Below are 20,635 nucleotides of genomic sequence, written 5' to 3'. Positions count from 1 at the left end.
TTCACTGAGTAATTTAGCTTTTAAAATCTCATTCTTAGAGCAAGTGCTGATCCCTCTTGCAGTCAGTGCAAGGGATGATTTCCCTGAGCTCTGGTGTCTGTTTAACCTACTTGAACCATCCAGTCACTGGTGTGAGGGGTCACCACGGCAAAGTAAAAATAGTGCAGCAAGCAGAGATTGCTGCATACCGAAGATGCTCTTCATGTAAGAAACTGTTACTGCTTCAGGGTTTGGAGAACACTTCAGACATTAAGCACTGCCACTATTGCAACTGATAGCTTGTATATCCCTGTTGTGAAAAAGTATGGCTGCTTTGCTATTTGTAAACAACAACTGGAAATACTTATTTTGACTGTGCCGGGGCTGGGCAGGTTTAGCAAGGCCCCGCACTGGGGTGGGCTGGGCCTTAAACTGGAAGATATTGGGAAGAAATTCTTCCCTGTGAGGGTGGTGAGGCCCTGGCACAGGCTGCCCCATCCCTGGGCTTGCCAGCAACCTGGGCTGTATTGTAATGTGATGAGCTTGAAGCTCCTTTCCAACCCAAATCTTTTGTGGCTCTGTGACCTGCAAAGCTCCAAATCCTGAGGGAGCGCAATGGATCCTGACGGTTTCCTGATCCCACCGCCCTGTGGCCTCCTCTCTGTGCAAGGCGGTGTTGATGCAGGATCTGGGATGTTGTGTTATCTGCCCTCCTTCGCCTGCACGAGGCGGTGTTGATGCAGGATCTGGGATGTTGTGTTATCCGAGGATGCCCACGCCCTTCCCAACAACCCTCCCGTTTGTGTGTCGCTGTCCTATGAAAACCCCCGATATCATTCCTGAAGGAACACGCTCAGATGAGTCCATGCACCCAGAGGGCTGAATACCCTTCAGCCACACGCACCGTTTCACATTTAAATGGCATTTATTCGCTCTGCCCTGCCAGCCCCGCCCCGGCAGCCATTGCCCCGCTCTCCTCCCCGTGACGCGCTCCCCGCCCTCCGAGGGTTTCCCCGCTCCCGCCCGCGCTCCCAACATGGCGCTGGCGGCGGCCGAGCGGGGCCGCGGCTGCCTCGGGGCGCTGCGCCGGCTGTGAGTGCGGGCGGGGGCGGCCCCGAGCGCGGGCAGGGGCGGCCGGGCCGGGGCGGCCGTGGGTGCGGGCCGGGGCCGGCCTGAGGAGCCGGGGGAGCTGCCCACAGCGAGCACGGAGGGGCGGGGGCTCTGCGGGGCGTGAGGGGGCACACAGCAAGGCCGGGCTGACTGTGCGAAGGAAAAGCAAATAAACCCTCCTGGGCTTTAGGGAATGGCTGCAGCGGTGCCGTGGGGCTGTCCCGGCCCGGGGTCGGTGCGCAGGCCGGTCACCGTCACAGCCGTGTGTGCATTCCGTGCTTAGGACACGCACCAATTCCTCCCCCCTTTTGTATCACCGAGCTCTGCGTGTGTGCTGCCGAGGACGTCCCTGTCTTTTTGTCCGATAACACTTAAAGAATGCTGGACTTGCTCCAAAATTCAGACCTTGTTTTACATACTAATTGAAACAGTTCCAGGAGTTTGCTTTCACGGTCCTATCCAGTCACTTCACTGCTGTTATCTCATCAGTTAGCATTAATCATCTGAGGCTTAACTTTCCATTTCTAAAAGTCTCCATAGCTTGCTCTTGCTGTTTCACATTCTTTTCTCTAGCACCTTTGCTCTACAAAAGCAGCTCCTGTTGCCTTTTTAAGCTTTTTTATTTTATGGTTACTGACATCTTCTTTCCCAAATACTTCATGGGTTGGCCTCTCTGTAATAAATAAATGCAAATTGTTGGCTGTTCTGTCCACTAAAAATAGATGTTTCTGCTTGTTTGTTTTAAGAAAACTCCCTGATTATTTCTGTTTTAATGCTACTAAAAAAGCAAGGGGATAATTTTTATTGTGTCCAAGTGAAAATACTTAAGGAGACCTCTGGTGAAGTTTGAGCAACTTTCCTTGTTATACTTGAATGTGTTTTGAGTAAATAGGTGTATCAGAAGTTTCAGGGCTGTCCTTCTCTCATCTGAAAATAAAAATAGCTCAGTTGCTCCTTCATATGCACTTGTAACACTTCTGTCCCTTTGTAATTTCACAGGCAATGGAACCAAGTGCGAATATTTGTGAAATGGGCCTCAACGATAGGTATGAAATTTAACTTCTTTAGCTACTAGCCTAAATTGCTATGCAGTGTGGATGGTTTTAGAGTATTAGTTACTGAAAGAGTGCAGGGTTTTAAAATAATGTTATCTAAAAAGTTATGTTTGAGAATTCAGAGATCTATTTTCATTTCCCTGTTTAGTTTTAAGCTATTTAGTTCTCACTGAGGAGTCTCTGTCAGTGTTGACCTTACACTTCTATCAAGTTGTGGCTGCTGGCATGACAGTTTGTTGAAGTTTGTAAGTTACTGCTTAAATAAGCCAAAGCAATGGAAGTTGATACTTTTTTATTTCTTTGTCACTGTGTATCAAGTGCTCTTCAGATGCAAATCACTTCATTTGTGAGGGACACAATGCAGCTTTGATTCTTTCCTAGTTAGTCCAGAAGGTACACAGCATAACTATAAGCATTACCTGTAATGTAGGAGTGGGATTTTTTAGGGTTAGGATATATTTCTTGAATTCTAAAAAAAGAAAAAAAGAAATGGCTTAAGCATACTTCTGCATAAGGACTCTGAGTTAAAAATTCTAAGAAAAGCTTGGAAATGCCTTTGAGCGAAGCCTACTTGTTTCATTATTGAAGAAATGCATAAACTTTATTAATAATATAAAAGAAACCAGAATTTTAAAATTGCTTTGTTTCCAGGAATGTTTTTGTGGCTTGGTTTCTCACTGTTCTTCATCCTTTCAAGCAGGAGGTCACAGCATAGGGAAGGTCCTTATTGCAAACCGAGGAGAAATCGCCTGCAGGGTGATGCGAACAGCCAAGAAGATGGGGGTGAAGTCTGTGGCAGTTTATAGTGAAGCAGACAGGAATTCCATGCATGTAGCAATGGTGAGGTATATTCATTACATTCGTGGCTGATGTTCATTCATAACAGTGTTTTTCATTCATAAGTTCCATGTGTACTGGGTGCTGATGCAAAGTTGATTTTCGCTTCTGTAGACCTACTGCCAAGTTTTCCATGAATGGATGGAAAGTTTGCCTGGTCTGTGTCTCAACACCTGACACCTTTACAGGGAGTGCATTCAAGTTTGGCTCTCTGAATCTGGACAGCCAGGAGCTAGAGAATGGACTGTGATTTTGGGGGAAAAGTCAGAATTTGTTTCACCCATTTGAGCTACTCCATGAGGAAAGGCAGTGATTTAAACTGCAGCCTGATAAGTGGTACAATTAGCTCAGAAACTCACTTAAATTTGCTGGTGAACAGTCTCTGTATGTATTTTTTGTAAAACAGGCAGATGAAGCATATTGCATTGGCCCACCCCCCTCACAACAGAGTTACTTGGCCATGGAGAAAATACTGCAGGTGGCCAAGGTCTCAGCAGCACAGGTAAGGAGATCAGGGCCTTACATTTTTTGTTACTTCCATGTCTTTATTTCTTTATTTTTGCTCATTTTGCTTTTTCTTCATCATCTGTGAAGTTTGAGTTTTCTAAGCTAGACTGATACAAAAAGTAGGCTAGTAACATTATTCTGTTTTAGGCTATTCATCCAGGTTATGGTTTCCTCTCGGAAAACACAGAGTTTGCAGAGCTGTGTAAGCAACAGGGAATCATCTTCATAGGTCCTCCTTCATCTGCTATCAGAGACATGGGTATTAAAAGGTATCTGTTCCTGATTTGTTACTTGGTTATGCAGTTTGCAGCTTGGCAAAGCTGATTTTTGTTAACAAATGACCAGTTGCTCTGTAATTGTTTTATTCTGTCAATTTGTGTTGTATTTTTACAGTTTTCTTCAGAAGAATAAACTCCAGGTTTATAGATTTGTATAGAGTTATAAATGGTCACGATTGTTCAGTTTTTGGGATTTTAGTAACTAAATAAATAATGATTCTGCTTTTCCAGAATTGAAGCATTGCAGTGTAATATAGGTGAAGGTTCAGCAGTCAGATTGGATGGGCCAAAAGAAGCATCGAATCATCAGGGTTACTGTGGCTCATGTAAAATGATAAGTTTAGTTTATCAGGGAGGATCTTATTCTTAGTTACTTACATCAAAGAAAGACTTTAAAGTTACAAAATATGAATCAAGAATATGGAAATGAAGTTATTATTGAAACAGGAACTATATAATAGTAGTTAGAGAGAATTAACTTTTTTATCACCTCATAATGTGAGAGTAAATTGTTCCAGTAATTTAACAAGCTTTGCATGCATTTTGGAAATTAGGGTTGTTATGTGTGAGTGTTTTATGTGTGGTATAAATGTAGCCTCTGTAATGAAAAGTTTTGCCTTTGTACAGGTTTAAATATTGTAGGATACAGTGTTATCACTTGAAAATGTTAAATTTTGGCATCTATAATGTGGAAAAGCCAGTCAAACGAAAGTGTAATCCTGCTAAGAGAAACAAAAATCTTTGTTTGAAGCATGTGCTGAATTACAGTCCAGTCCTGTGTAACCCAGCTATGCAAGTAGTCCTGTTGAGGTCTACCCTGAATCTGTTTTCATGGAGAGAATTAACATTGGGAACATTAGACAGATTGAAGCTTAAAGTAAGAAAAAATATTATCATTCTAAATATAAAACTGTTCTGTCAAAGCACTTCCAAAGCTATAATGTCTGCTGCTGGCGTTCCTGTTGTTGAAGGTTATCATGGAGAAGATCAGTCTGATGAGTGTCTAAAGGAACATGCCAGGAGAATTGGATACCCAGTAATGATAAAAGCTGTCCGTGGGGGTGGAGGAAAGGTAAGGAACTCGTCTGTTCATCATGTGCTGTAAAGTTACCATGGCTCAGGATCTGTATCTCAGTATTCTAAAAGAAAACAAAAACTGGAAAAATACTTTTTGTTGAAATTTTTTATTGATGGCAAATCTAGCACTATGAAATCTCATTTCCCTTTCATATGCAAAAGGTAAGTACCTGGAATAAAATGGAGGAGCTTTGTTTATTTCAGTGGGTCTCCAGTAATTTGCATAAGCAGAAAAGTTGTGCTGTGGATTTGTGCAAAACTTTAAATTGTTACTCTGTGATAGCTTCTGGGATTTCTTTTGCTAGCAGTTTTAAATGTTGCATTAGAAATGATTAGCAATACCATTTTGTGTTTAAATACTTTTTAATGAGTGGTGAACTCCCAGTCTAAATCAGATTTTGTTCTGAAATAAATGTCTATAAAATTTCATATAGAAGATTTTAGTTATTTTGAAAACAGTAAGTTTTTCTCTGCCAACCAAAATTTCTATTGTATTTGAGGACAAAATTGAATTTTGTGCTCACTCACATCAATGGAATGATAATATCTATTTTTTTACACTTCTTATGGCACTTTTAGTAGGACTTAATAGGATTATCTTACTGGAAGCTGATACACAATTATGTTAAGGTTTATGAAAGAAAGAAAAAGTGTTAGTTTTAAGCTTGTTTCTCACTCTGTGTGTGCCAGGAAGTTTTTCATTGTGTACTGTATTTTTAGATAAGGTTTTTTCCTGTATTTTAGGGCATGAGGATTGCTCACTCAGAAAAGGAATTTCTGGACCAACTAGAATCAGCAAGGAGAGAAGCAAAGAAGTCTTTTAATGATGATGCAATGCTGATTGAGAAATTTGTAGATAATCCAAGGTAACAAATAGATGTTTCAATATAAACACTGTAATGTTTATTCTACTGTTAAATAGCTTAGTTGTAGGATTAAAATCGATTTTGTATGTCTGATTTGCACTACGAAAGTTTTTAATTTGGCCAAAATTTTTGGCCTTGTTTTGAATGACAGGGATTAAAATAATACTGCTTGGGAGACATGGCAGTGATTGAGCTTTCTAAAGTTGATTTATAGCTAGGAAAAAAATCACTCTATAATATTTAAACTATAGACCTTAGTCAAGCTGTGATGGTGTTTCTGCTGGCCTCAGGTGTCCTAAACCAGTTATTTAAGCTTCCTATATTTTGGTATTCCAAACAGAATTGAGTGTCTTTAGCTCATGCCTGGTCTGTGAAACTAAACCAATTTATTTTTTATAAAGAACATCTCACAGAGGTCTGTTTGATACTCTTGTACTTTACATCTTTTTTCCTGGAAAAATCACTATGGGGAGAGCATATATTCCAAAGAAATTGAGGGTCTGCTTATGCTGTCAGGTGGGCATGAGAGAAACCTCATTCTGAAGAATTTCTTTTGCTAGGATCAGAATGGTAATGTTTTTTTATTAGTTTTTTTGCATAGAATAAAAATTTGCCACCTAATAGTTGTCCTTTGAAATGATTTGAAGTGAGCAGTGTTATTCCTGAGCCAGGGCTGCTGCTGTCTCTTGTGAATTGCTGCACAGTAAATTATGAGAGAAATAATCATTATCAAATTAATAGTGAAGTGATTTTACTTGTATTATAATAACCAAGAAAGAGGTAGCAGCCTTCAGATGTGTCTTGCTTATCCTACAATCCATGAGATTTTACTGCAGTAGTTGGAATTAGGACTCCTCTTTCATTTAGAAGATTGAGTAAGTCTAAAACAGTTTAAATCCTGCATAACAGCAGCTTCAATTCTACATTTTGGCTTTTATTTAAGGACAGACACTTAAACTTATAAGAAATCCTACTGAAACATGCAAGTTTGAAATGCATTAAAACATTTATTTTTATGGAACAGGCATGTTGAAGTCCAGGTATTTGGTGACCAGCATGGGAATGCAGTGTATTTGTTTGAAAGAGACTGCAGTGTGCAGAGGAGGCATCAGAAAATCATTGAAGAGGCACCAGGGGTGAGCAAAAAATTGATAATATTTTTTTAGGAACTGACATCTTTTTATAGTAATTGCTATTCCCTATTGAATGTATGTAGTGGGTAATAAAATTTATTTGTAATTCTCAGACCTGTTTTAGTTGTTCTGCAGAAGATGTTCTAATTGGAAAAAATCCTATATTCTTAAGGAAAATGATTCTCAAAGAAGTATTTTGTAGATTTCAAGTAGATCAGGGTTTCACTACATTTGCTAAATACTATTAAATATTCATGCATACCAGGTTTAGTATCACGAAATTTAACAATAGTTTGTAATGTTTTTATTATTGTTATTATTATTTGCAGCCAGGAATTAGTCCAGAGGTTCGAAGGAGACTTGGAGAAGCTGCTGTCAAAGCAGCTAAAGCAGTGAATTACGTGGGAGCAGGTCAGTCTGGGGAGGTGCAGCTTTAACTTGATGAGACTTTAAGTCTCAAGCAAATGGCATCTGATTGTTTTTGAGTATGACCCATATCCCTCAAATATTTGAGGTTTAAGCAAGTAATCATGTAGTTAATTCTGATGTAATTACAGATTTACATTAGCATACCTGAGCTCAAGACCAGTGGCAGCTGAAGGATAGAAAGAAAAAACTTCAGAGCAGATAATTTGACCAACACAACTGTTGTTGGAAAGTGAGCATTATGAATTAGTAAGTTTGAGCTGAGCAAGGGGAAAATAATTTCTTTTAGCATACAAAAGGTAATACCTTATATGCAAACAGTAAAGTCTTTAAAAGAAAAACACAAGTCACTGTGAAGTCCACACCATTTCCCAGGTGAAAAATAACCTCCTAAAATTATTTGTAACTTTTTCTCACTGCTTTCATTGGATATTTATTTAAAAATAATTACATACCCTATGAATATTCAGAGTACTTTCAAACAAACTCGGTGCACTTTTTAAAGTGCTAATGAAATGCAGCTCTTACTGTAGAGAGGGGCTACTAAACAACACAGGTTATGTAAATCTACAAGGAAACAGCCCTTCTGTTTTCAGATGTCAATTTTGTGACTAATTTAGATTATTTGTATAGAATTTAATGAAATTCAGTGTGTCTGATTTAGAAATAATAGTTTTGGTGTGGTTGAATTTAGTGTCTTGGGTGTCTTTTCCATAAATGGACACCTAAGATCTCTTTGGTGAAGTGTTCATTTTAAATATTTCAGGAACAGTTGAATTTATTATGGACTCCCAGCATAATTTTTACTTCATGGAGATGAATACCAGGCTGCAAGTGGAGCACCCAGTTACAGAGATGATCACTGGAACAGACTTGGTGGAATGGCAGCTCAGGGTGAGTGTTAATTGATTTTATATGTAGGGTTCCTCCTGAGATCTCTGTGACACTGCCTGTGAGAGGCCAGGTGGGTTTCCAGATCCTCATCTCCTGCTCAGCTGACAGGGTAGAGTTTCCTTTCCTCCACAAGAACATCTCACATTGCTGTGTTGGATGTAGAGCATTGTGTAGGTGCTCTGAATTTCAACCAGTCCTCTCCCAGCTGTGTAGAGAGAAAACATTTTTAAAGGGCATTACAGTCAGTGTGGAAAATGGGAGGGAGTAGGGTCCAGATCTTTCTCCTGCTTTGCTGGAAGGTTTCTAAAGCTCTAATTGAAATGTATCTCAATTTCCCAAAAATCATTGTTGCATCAGGCTGTAGGAAGAAAAAATCTTCACAAAAACTTACGTCTGGTGTTACACCAGTATAGCCACATTCTGAAATAGGTGTTCAGAGGGGTGGACTGGAGCAGAGAATTTCCTCACACACCCAATTTGCAGAGATTATTCACACATTAAAATGATCACAGGAAATTTTGGGTATTAGGGAACTTGAAATAAAACCCAATTCTGTTTGGATAAATCCAAAAGTGAGGACAGCAGCTTAAGTAGTGTGAGATTAAGAGTGGGAAAGTATTTAGTGTAATCAGAAAGAAAATTAAAATGGCAAATGCTGATGCAAAAAGAAGGAACATTTTCTTCCTTATCTGGGCATGGAAATTGAGAATTGAATCCTGAGTTAGGACAGGGATCAAACAACACTGGAAGAAAGAGAGAGAGAAGGTGGACAGGTTCAGTGGTCTTGGCACTGTTTTTGTCCCTGTGGTTTTTAGTTGTTCATGTTTAGAAGAAAGATAGTTAATATTACATGTATCAGCACTCCAGAATATTGATCCTGTATTAAAGAAAAAACCTATTGTTTTCAGGTTGCAGCAGGAGAGAAGATTCCTCTAACACAGGAAGAGATCTTGCTCCAGGGCCATGCATTTGAAGCCAGAATATATGCTGAAGACCCTAATAATAACTTTATGCCAGGAGCAGGGCCACTGTTGCACTTATCTACCCCCCCTGCAGATCGTTTCACCAGGATAGAGACTGGAGTCAGGCAAGGTAAAACTGAAGGCAGTGATGGAAGAAGAAATAATTAACATCAAGAACTTTTCTTTGTAAGCATTTGCCTCTTTGGCCTAAATAAGTTTGTCTAAAAGAGTGTTGTTGTAGAGACAAATCCCCACAGAATTATTCTTCCTTATGATTTTCTATGTACTTTTGGTCAATCACTGAATATTTTATTTACCTCTTCTTTATCTGTACCCAAATTAATGTCCACTGGCTCGTGGTGGTGACATTCTCCTCACATTTAGCAATCTTGCATTCTGATTGCAATAAAGAGAATGGAATTTGAGTAATGTTAGAAAATTACCCTTAAAATTGAAATGCCAGGTCACATCATCATGTCCTTAAACAGCTTTAATCTTGAGAGAAGTGTGGCCATGAATCGCTCCCAAGCTGGATGCCACATGGTGTCCAGTACTTTGCATTACCAACTTTCAGAAATACTTGCTTGCATGTTACAGCATTTTTGTTTTCTTGCCACATTTTAGGTGATGAGGTTTCTGTGCACTATGACCCCATGATTGCAAAGCTGGTTGTTTGGGCTGAGGACCGACAGGCAGCTCTCAGAAGGCTGCGCTACAGTTTGCACCAGTATAATGTAAGTGGGAGGGACCCAGTGTGATACCACAGCTTGAGCCATCAAAGTATGCAGAGATTACTGCGGTAAAATCAAAGTGGTTTCCAAAAGAGAGCCTGCATTGCTACTGCCATTTCAAATTCATTTATTGTTTACAGAAGTTGTATTTTTTTCCTAATTTTGCAAACTCTTTTCATTGGTGGGGTGAGTAAAAATAAGTGTGAAACCCAGTTTTACACATAGATTTGTAAATTTATTGTATCTTCAGTTGAAGATGCACCTGGGACTTTGTAGAAGGGTAAGGCTAAACATTTTCAATTGTAGTGCGAGCTTTCTCAGACTTGAAGGACTTCTTAGGTGGAATTTTTGTCAAACAATATTTGCTTGTAATTTTTAATTTATAAAAAGAACTAATTTTTTAGACTATACATGTGGTAAAGAAATATGCTGTCGGTTCTTTTCAAGAAACATTGCATTTTTCCCCTGTGAAAACTACAGGTATTATAACTGTTTTCAAAAGTGGAATTCAGAAGGTTTGGCTTGAGGTGAGACTGAATATTACTTGTGCAGAACTTATCTACACTTTTAAACCATCAACGTGAACATAACTGAGGTAGTGAAGATGTTTTGCCCCTTATTGTTTTAACTAAAAATGAAATCTACTGCAAGGGGAAGAGATAAAAGAATTCTCTTGCTTTTTCCAGAATTTTCTTAGCAGTTCTGTCAGTACATGTTGACAGCATAACATAGTTACCAGTTTCACTGATTTCTTTAAAATAATGATGTTGTTTCATTAGGTATATTTGGCACAACAGGAAATGGATAGTATATAATAAACTTATAGAAGTCTCTGTTCCTACTTTTTACTGTAAAAATATCAAATATGGGATACTAAAATTATTGTAACTCATTATTAATAAAAGCACTTGTCAAGTTAGGAACGCTCTTTTAAATACTCAGAGCAGGATTTTCCAAAAGTAGTTTTTTTTTCTGAAATTACCTCCTGTTAATGTTTCTGGGAAACTTTGCTCAACTTCACAGTGGACAAAGGCAGCATTAGAAAACAGAGTGCTTTTGAGAAAGCTACTTTTGGGTTTTGTTTTGGTTTTTTGTCTTTTTACAGTCAGTAGTTTAATTGTTAATAAAACAGACCAGTTGAATGAATTACATTTTATCAATAAACTTTGTGACCAGAAAGCTGTGTATTCATAACTCAGTTTGAGTTAATAATAACTCAGTTTGGCAATATGCTTCTGTTTCTTTACAGATTGTAGGATTAAGCACTAATATTGATTTCTTACTGAGCCTGTCAGGACACCCACAGTTTGAGGCTGGAAATGTGCACACTAATTTCATTCCTCAGCACCATGATGAATTATTTCCAACCAAAAAGGCAACTCCACATGAAGTTATGTGTCAGGCAGCTCTGGGGCTCATCCTGAAAGAGAAGATGCTAACAGATGCTTTTAGAGATCAGTCAGATGGTAAGGATCATTGTGTTGTATTGTTTTGTTTTATGAGTTCATGTGCAGTTGTTTAATTTGGATGTTCTTTCTTTGCCCTACTTTGTGCCTGTTTGGGGTTCTGCGTTCTGGCATCCCCCAGATATTTACACACAGAGCAGACTATAACTTTTGTTAATGATCAGATATGGAATGTGTTTCCACTGTAAAGTCCAGAGTACTTCCCAAAGACCTTCAGACAGGCACTCTCTGAAAGACCTTGGGATTCATGGCCAGGGACACTGTCAGCTCTTTGCTCTTGATAAGCACAAGCAGTGACCTTCTGCCTCTGTTATTCCTACAGTTGGCCCAAGGTCTTCAGACAAAACTGACTCTGCTTAGGATAGGAGAGATAGTGGGGTTTAAAGGAATCTTCACCTAAAGGTTAATCAAGACCAGCTATGGTGTAGTTGAATTCCCATGCTCTCTCCTCCTGTTCAGGGATGTGTTCATGGAAAACAACCTGTGCCCTTCTTAGTATCTTGTTTTCTGTAGGTCACACAGCATCAGTTTATTCAGTGTTGGAGATCAAGGAATTGTTCTCCTCTGTGACTATAGTAGTTCCCCAGTCTTTTGTGTGCAATATAAATACATAAATATGGAGGTAGTAACAGTAGGATATTGATTTTAAGGCCTAAGTTCTAAGTGTTGTGTTTTGCTGAAGTAAAATGAAAATAATGTCTATGTGTATTTTGTTTTTAGATAAATTCTCACCCTTTGCATCCAGCACTGGTAGAAGAATAAATATATGTTACACTAGAAAACTGTCTCTGCTGGACGGGGAAAATAGTAAGTTAATAAAAAAGTATGTGGAGAGAAGGGAGGTTCTTGATGGGTAAAGTTATTTTAAGTATGCTTGAAAATTCAGGCTAAGAAACAGCATAGAAGCAGTATGAGTTTTATGCAGTGTAAGCTGGGAATTCATAGAATTGCATGTTTAATCCACACTGTTAGATCCTGGGGACATGTAAACCAAATTCAAATGACTACTAATTAATGTTCATAATTTAATTAATAAGGTTGAGATTGTAAAAAAAGCAGAGTGCCATTTACTTTTTTTGAACTTCATTTTGGTGTGAAAGAGCTCCAAGAGTACTTTCTCCCCTCACAAACTTCTTTTCTGTCCAGAAAATACAGTTTTCAGAGCATGATTTCAGGTGTTCATCTTTGAAAGAAGAATTGTCTGGAATTTATTATGAAATCTGCAGTGTGCAGTAAGCTAATCTGAAACTACTTGTTCTTATCTTAGTGTTGATAGGCCTCATTTTTATCAAGAAAGCCTTGATACTGTTTATATGTCATCATTCTCTTGATACTCTAATTAAATCTACTCACACATGCATATTTTGTTTTATTAACAGCTGTGGATGTAGCAGTAAGTTACAATCAAGATGGATCATACAAAATGCAGGTACAAGTAAAATTTTTTCACGTACTTCATTCAATAAAAGAATCCATTTCTTGTCGATTTCTCTTAGTATTTTGTTATTAAGTGGCTTGGTGATTACAGATGCAGGATTCTATTTTTAGGTGTTTGCTTGTATCCATTGCTATATACTGTTACTTTGACCTGAAATTATCAATGCTAGGTGTTGGATTGGCATAGAAGAGCTATTAAAATGCTTCTGAAAATAAGGCTAAGAAAAGCTTTTGTATTTTCAGTATTTAAAGGTCTTATTCTTTATTTTCCATGTTAAATTTGTCTTTCTAAAACATGGGAAGTTAGATTTAAATCTGCATTTAAAAAGACTTTTTTTCCACAGGACTCCTGCTTTATTCTCTGCATGAGAATGGATCTCCTGTGGGATCAATAAAAGCTTTCTAGAGCATTATCTGCAAGATAACATTTTATTTGGAGATGGAAATTGGAATGTGATTAGCAGCTGAGGAATCTTCTGGTTAGATAATTGAATTATACCCCATAGAACTGGCTTCTTTGTCCATGCTGTAGAGCTCCTATAGTAAACAGCTCAAGGTGCCTTAGTTGTAGATAATTTTGTGTGTGCACATGTAAGAGTCTCCAGTTGTGGCTTAAGGGAGTTGTGTTTGGCTGGATGTTGAATATCCTTCCTGCATCCCCTGTAGCTGAATGTGTTACTCTCTCAGATTTGGCACCCAGAATGGATGCATACTCAAGAATGCAGTCTCTGTAGTTCTACTTCTTGCTTTAATAGTCAGAAAAGGGGAATTAAGAGAACAAATATTTATGAACTGCTTGGACTGTATAGAGATGGGTGTACTAGAAAAATAGAGATAAAATTATTGTGCTTTCAAGGGTATAACCACATCATGGTAACTCAAACCTTTACTTCTACTGATACAACATTCCTCCGGTAATACCTGGGTTATTTTGAGTGTATTGATTATCTGTGTGATGCCTGATAGCTTTTACAGTTGAGCCTTATCTCAGAAGTCACACCAGCAACGATGGAAAGAGGTTAAAAGGGATGTAGGGACCATTTGTGGAGGGAAGTGTAACTGGGGAGAATGTAGACTCCTAGGGAAGAAGGGAGAATGGGGATTGACATGGAAAACAGCTGGAGGTAAGAGATGTAAAGACATAATTGGGGGCTTATTATGAGGTGGGCAGTGCCTCTGGAGTGTTACAGAACATGTCCTGAGGCAAATCACCCAGAGCAGGTGGCTGGGACTAGAACTGGCAGGCACTCACTGCTCAAGCAAATGATTTTCTGCTCAGGGATCAGTATCAGATCAACAGGATCCTTTCAATGCATGTTTTCAGTGGAAGAATAATTTGCAGCTATGTAAATGAAGACTTGAGTTTCATTTCTACTTGTACCATCCTGAAAGACCAGCCAGTCTCTGATCCTGTGCCTAGTGATGTGACACTTGGAAGTAAACATATGAGTGAAATGTAATGTATTTACTTTTGTGTTCTTACAGTCTTGGTGTGCTGTAGTTGTGGTACAGGTGCAGCTTCCACTGAAGGAAAGGGTGGGAAGGGATGAAGGGTACTCAAATAAATTACCTTCCTGTTTGATCTTTCTTTTGCAGTTTTGGTGTCTCATTGGCACTGTTTCCATTACTGCTCTGTTCCTTTGTAGGTTTACTAAATATGTTGTAGTTCTTGTCCTGCAAGCTTCCAAGATGGAGGAAGTCACCTCTCTTTTGGAAAACATTGTGGAAGGTGTCAGCTGAATACTATGGATTCTTCAGTTTGAAGAAAGACAAGATGCTAAGACAAATTAAAAATATTGGATTTTAATAGCATAATTAAACTGAATATTCTGGGGTTTTTTGTTTGTTTTTCTTGAGATACACTATATCTTTGTTTAATATAAAAATTGTCCTGAGTGGATATATTAGATAATTTGCTGAGCTGTTTGTATTGGATACAGAACAGTCTCTTAACTGAAAAATAAATGATAGATAAGGTTTAAAAATTTTTTTTTTTTTAAATTCCAGAGTTGTATCTGCAGAATCACAGGTTATGAGGGTACAAATACAATCTTTTGATTTATTGCTCATGAGAGGTTAACCTTTATCCTTATAAAATCATTTAACTTTCAGATTCAAGATAAAACGTTCCAGATTTCTGGAGAGATCTTGAAAGAAGGTGATTCACTTTACTTGAGGTCTTCAGTAAATGGAACAGTGTCTAAGTCCAAGTTGGTCATTTTGGACAAAACCATTTATCTGTTCTTCCCGGTAAAGTTCCTTTCTTTATTATCACAAATTTAAAATTTTGGAATTTTATCCATGTAAATGAACAACAGAAATTGCAATAGAATGTGAAAGAGAACCACAATTTCAGTTTCTTACTTTGACCTATCAACTTTTGATACTTGTTGGATTGTTGTTCTAATTAGAAATTCATTGCTTATGGTGAGTGAGGAAATGAATTAGTTTTAGAAAATTAAAATACATTTGGAAAGTCAGGTTTGGAAATGATAGTTTAGGAGGGGGGAACACAAAATACTGAATTTGTTAGGTATTTGTTTATCACAGAACAGTAGCAAGTACTTCAAACTGACAATTGTTTGAAAGGTCTTGTAACTGGTGTTTTAATTTCAGTTACATTTTTTAAATTATATGACAAGAAATAAATGAATATTGGTCTGAGGAAGGATAACTTCAGCTGATATTAAAATATGCAATTATGAGTTACCATGGCATTATATGCATTACATATATGCAGGAAGAAGAGGTACCCTAACTTGCATTATTAGGTTGGTAATTTTTTATTTACAATTAAAACATTGCAAGGCCTTAGAGTAATTCAATAATGATGTAATCTAAATAAATAATTATTTATTGGTTTCAGTAATTAAACTCTAGCTCTGAGCCTCTTAAGACTATCAGCAGAATGCAGAAAAAACCTTTGTTGCTCCAGTGATGAGGACAAAATAATTCATGCTGGAATGGCAAAGCTCAGCTGTCCTGTGCCATCAGAGTGGAGTCTGGGGTGACTGATTGAGAAGGGTCTGTCTTTCCCTCTATCAGCCCATCTACTGGTGCTATTACTTCATGTTGTTAACTCACCTGTGCTGGGTTTTCTTTTTGTAGGAGGGCAGTGCTCAGATTGGCCTCCCTGTGCCCAAGTACTTGTCTGCAATGAGTTCAGGGGCAGAGCAAAGTGGAGCTGTGGCACCCATGACAGGCACAGTAGAAAAGGTAATTATAACAACATGGGTGGTGTTGTAATTCTCCAATATATTCGAATTTCCTCTGCCAGAAATAGTGCTTCTGTACTGCCAGGAAAGAGCTGGGGCCAGAAATGTCAGTGCTGTGTGACTTCTGATTGGAAAAAGCTTTGTTTACTCTGAGTTTTCAGCAGCACCCAGGATTTTTTAAGGTTTCCATTCTTTCTCTACAGCTCTGGAAGGTACAAACTAGTGCTACTGCTTAACTAATTCTTTCTTCATCTTAATTACTTCCCAAGTCAAAGCTCCCTGAAGTGTTACAGGCTGTTTGATTCATTTCATCTAATGAAAGAGTGAGATGCACTTGGAAAAAAAATACTCAGAAATGCCTCTTTTGTTAAGCTAAATTTTTTTGTTAAGTTAAATTTTTCTTTTTCTTTAGCTCACCAAGTCTTGTGCATTCTCTGTACAGTGACAAAATTTCAACAAAAATATTTTCAGTAGAGTTTAGTGGTTGAAGAAAAAGGCATGAAGGGTGGAGTACATGGAACATGGATCTCTGACATCCTGAAAGAACACTCCAAATCAGAATTATTGTTGAAAAAGGAGGTGACTCCTGCCATCTTCATTCTGAATGTTGTTTTAAAGACTTAAGGGACTGGCTCCAGGAAGAGGTTCTGCACTTTTCTCAAAATAGAATTGCTGAATCCCAGAAAGGGTAGAATATACATCATCTCTTCTAGTGTTTCTTCTTTGATGGGTAAATGGCTTCCTGGTCATCCTGTCATCTGGTACTGACCCTCTCTAGAACTACTTCCTATCTAGAGAACTCAGACACCCAGACCAACAAAAATAAAGATTAATATGAGGCTGTTTTGCAAAACCTCACTCCCTCTGTGCATTGTGTTAGTCAAGATCCAGCTGACTTTGAATGGTACAGACATTAATTATTTTTTTCCCCAATTTTCTCCTGAATTGCAGGTGTTTGTGAAGGCAGGGGATAAGGTTCAGACTGGAGACCCTCTAATGGTTATGATAGCTATGAAAATGGAGGTAAGTAACATATAAAGGTTTTAATTACTGAGAAAATAAAAATCTGCTCAAAATTTAATAATTTTTGGCTGCATTATTGAAGTTCAATGTAGAGTGCAGCTTGCAGATGTCAGCATCACTTCATCTGCTGTAACATCAGTGTTGTGTCTGACTAGATTTCAGAGGATTATATTTGCTGTTATTTTACTAACAAATGATGATTATATAATCTGTGGTATTTGGTGTCAGGCCTTCTGTCCCTTCCTCTCCTTTGACTTTTCTAGCACCAAACTGTCTTGGTGTGTCTTTTGCTCCCAGATTGATGCAGTTGCTTCAGGCAGAAATTTAGTTCATGGAGACTGTAAATATGCACAGGATTCTTCTTGTATATAATCCTATTATTATTATTACTAACACAAGGTTTTATGAGGAGCACACTAAAGATTTAGTGCAATTATCCACACACCATTCAGAGAACTGGCATTTTGGTCATTTTACCTTGTCACAGAGCTTGACTGTGGCTCAGACTGCTTGAATTACAATTTCTGTAGCCTGAACTGGTTTGGTTTGACTATTAATTTAAAATAAACCTCAATTTGTGGCAGCTGAACTAACACTGTTGAGAAAATCTGCCTTTCTCTTATGGAGTTCTTTTTTTTAATTACACTCAAATTATATTAAATAAAACTGTGTGCACTAAAAAAAAAAACTACACACAAAATTCTTTGCAGTTGGATGCTAAATGTGTTTGTATCTCTCCAGCTGATATCTAGACTGACATTATCTGAGTTATTTTTATAAGTGCTACTGAAACATAAAATGTAAAATTTAAAAAGCAAATTATTATTTAAAGAGTCCTTAGATGTGAGGATTTAATATCTGATCTTAAATGTTTTGATGCTAGACTAACCCTATGTAGAGAACTACCAAGAAGAAGCAAAGCTACAATATCAAACTAACCTGGTACAATGACAAGCAGACCAGTTGGGGCTTGGTGTGTAAGCTTGCTGTTCCTACTGTCATTAGTAGCTGTATTTATGTTTTATCTGCATTTTGCCAAATATCTGCCCACTAAAGACCCCTCCTGGCCAGAAAACAGAAATGTCTTTAGTAAATCTGCAGATTTCTCTTAAGGGAACAAATCTGCTGTCTGATTACCATTTTGGATTAAAACTGTCTTATTTCTGTCTGGTATTTATTACAACAACAGAAAGTATTAGTGAGGTAAAATAACAGTCAGCTGTTCATACTGACAATTCATATGATGATGATAATTCATATAAATACACTATATAGCATTTTTCTTCCCAGTATACTTGTCAAATATTCATGAGAAAATAAAATTTGAAAATGGACTAGGATAATGTTTAAAAGAAGGTTTAAAATAAAGCATGTCAGAGGAAGGAATTTAGTGTGCTCAGTTCTAATTGGACCAAGGAGTAATACTGGCATTTGCTGGAGAGAGAGAGAGAGAGGAGAGGGAAACCCCTGAGTTGTCTGCTTCACTCTGGCTGTGTTTCTGTGCAGCACACCATAAGGGCTCCCAAGGCAGGAGTGATTAAAAAGGTCAATTTCCAAGAAGGTGCTCAGGCCAACAGACATGCTCCACTCGTTGAATTCATGGATGAAGAGGAAGAGTCAAAGAAAAATTAAAGGAAGGTGCATTTTAATTTTTTCTACTTTGCTGATTTTCTCCCAGAAGATTTCTTCATATTTTCAGCAAACTGTTTTGTATGAATGGGGGATTGGTTTCCTCTGCACTTGCTGCATAGTTTGACTGTAAATTATGCTGACTTCACTGAATTTTGGGTATCACTATACTGTAATTGTATTTATAACTTGTGGACCTATGTGATTGTTGTCCAGTGGTTGTTTGCCTGTGGACAGGCATTAGACTGGAAGAAGGTGTGAAACTCTGAAAGGAGCAGAGAGGTTAATAAGGGCTGTAAGGTACAGACAGGTTGGGTTCTTCTGCCTACTTATTCACAGCTGCCTTTTCCCCCTTTTAATATGTAAGGATTGATTTGAAGGAAATCTGAAAGACAGTTGTTCCATTTTCTGGCAAAATTCCTGTTTGTGGCTTATGTTTTTGCCTTAATAGGGAATTTAGGATTGTTCCTTAGCCCAGAATCCCTCTCAATTATTTCTGATGCATCTCTTTTTCCTGTTTACCTCAATAAGTTGTGAAAATTTGCATTTCAAAAATTATTTTAATATACCTCAAAATATCTGATACAAAACATTTTTCAAATACATTAGCTATACTAATCAAGGTTAAAATGTAACTGCTTTCCAAAAAACCATTTGAACTTTAAACATTAAATAATAACATAGAAGGATAAGCTTATTTAATACGTAGTGTGCCAAAATACAATACTGACTTAAAAATCTTGATTACTGTTACCATATTGTTCATATTCTAGTATTTTTCTTATTGTCTGGAATGAAGTACACCACAGTCTTTATAACAACATGAAATGTTACTAAGAATAATTTTTTATTTTTTTTTTGGTATCTGCAGGGTTTCAGAAGGGAAAATTGGTAGGTTTTTGGATAAGCATACTCATCATTTGCCATAAATTTATTTTAATTTAACCAGTACCTTAGAGAAACAAGGGAAAGAAAACATGTTTTAATTGTTGCAAACTTTGAAAGTCTTCTTATCTTTCAGTTAATGTGAATTCTGTTATCATGTGAAGTTTTGATATGCTAATTTAATTCAATAATCTATTTTATACTGCAGAAAGGAAAAATCAGATGCTGCAGTGTTCCCAAGTTAGTAGTTAAATCTGTGCAAATGGACCCTTACCTGAAATCTCATTTCTGAATCAATATACAGTATCATGGGGAATTCTCTGATCTGCTTTTTTAATTGTGCAGCCTTGTCTACAATGCAGAAAAAAAGTGGTAAAAAAGCAATGGCTCTGGATGATCAGTATATTAAAAGCATATTTTAATGCTTTTCAACTTTCCTTCCAATCATATGGTCACCTATCAAATAATTAATCTCCAGTGATCGTCTTATAGAATATTGCCACGGTCATTTTTATTTTCTGCCAAATAAAAATTAAGCGTTAACTTGGAATGTTTGTTTTGATTTTTCTCCATTTTGTTTTTTCCTTGGTTGCTTCTGTTCATGCATTGGATTAGAGGGTTTAAGCAGCTGTTTCTGTATCATCTGATGATGATGATCACAATCTGCAGCTCCCATTTAGGAGGCAGTAATCCAGACACTCGTGATGGTTTCACTGCAGGTAAGGTTAGGCACTTGTTTTATCCAGAATTGAATCTCCACATAGAAACATGAGCTCAGCCCTGAAGAAACCCAGCAGCTTGGCTTTTTTTTTTTTTTTCTCTCTCTCTGACATGGCTGTTTCTAGACTGACTTTGCTGCACTTAATCTGTACCAAAACATTAAAACTCCCAGCAGGAGGTTCTGTGCCCGCTCAGTCTGCACAGCTTGGCTGCACACAGCCAGTGCAGCAAAGCATTCCCTGGGAGCTGACAAAATGTCCTCCCTTCAGAGCCAGGGGAGACAAATAATCTCACCAGTGCTCACTTTCCCTCACTTCTCAAAAATTAGCTGTTAGGTTTTTATCTCTTTAGGTTTCTATTGAGATAGATTTTTCAGATAGTGATGGTTTATTTTATTTAAGAAAA

At 37.7% G+C, this 20,635-nt stretch overlaps 1 protein-coding gene across 2 annotated transcripts; it reads left to right on the top strand.

Moving 5' to 3' along the window:
* The first annotated feature begins 971 nt into the window (after positions 1 to 971).
* Positions 972 to 20,060, top strand: MCCC1 (methylcrotonyl-CoA carboxylase subunit 1). 2 transcript variants are annotated; one of them, XM_056499327.1, is made up of 19 exons: positions 972 to 1,071; positions 2,089 to 2,135; positions 2,845 to 2,984; positions 3,388 to 3,483; positions 3,636 to 3,757; positions 4,691 to 4,838; positions 5,588 to 5,709; positions 6,734 to 6,845; positions 7,172 to 7,253; positions 8,035 to 8,162; positions 9,071 to 9,254; positions 9,749 to 9,858; positions 11,105 to 11,321; positions 12,042 to 12,128; positions 12,701 to 12,750; positions 14,871 to 15,008; positions 15,867 to 15,974; positions 16,925 to 16,996; positions 18,503 to 20,060. In XM_056499327.1, the coding sequence occupies exons 1-19, from the start codon at positions 1,016 to 1,018 to the stop codon at positions 18,626 to 18,628; spliced, it is 2,145 nt and encodes a 714-aa protein (XP_056355302.1). In that variant the 5' UTR covers positions 972 to 1,015; the 3' UTR covers positions 18,629 to 20,060. The 2 variants fall into 2 exon arrangements, with proteins under 2 accessions (XP_056355302.1, XP_056355300.1); XM_056499325.1 differs by having other exon boundaries at positions 2,842 to 2,984.
* Positions 20,061 to 20,635: the final 575 nt, after the last annotated feature.

Source organism: Oenanthe melanoleuca, chromosome 9 (genome assembly GCF_029582105.1).
Source record: "Oenanthe melanoleuca isolate GR-GAL-2019-014 chromosome 9, OMel1.0, whole genome shotgun sequence".
Lineage (NCBI taxonomy): Eukaryota > Metazoa > Chordata > Aves > Passeriformes > Muscicapidae > Oenanthe > Oenanthe melanoleuca.
Note: the sequence above shows the minus strand (reverse complement) of the source record. Positions and strands in the feature narration are given on the sequence as shown.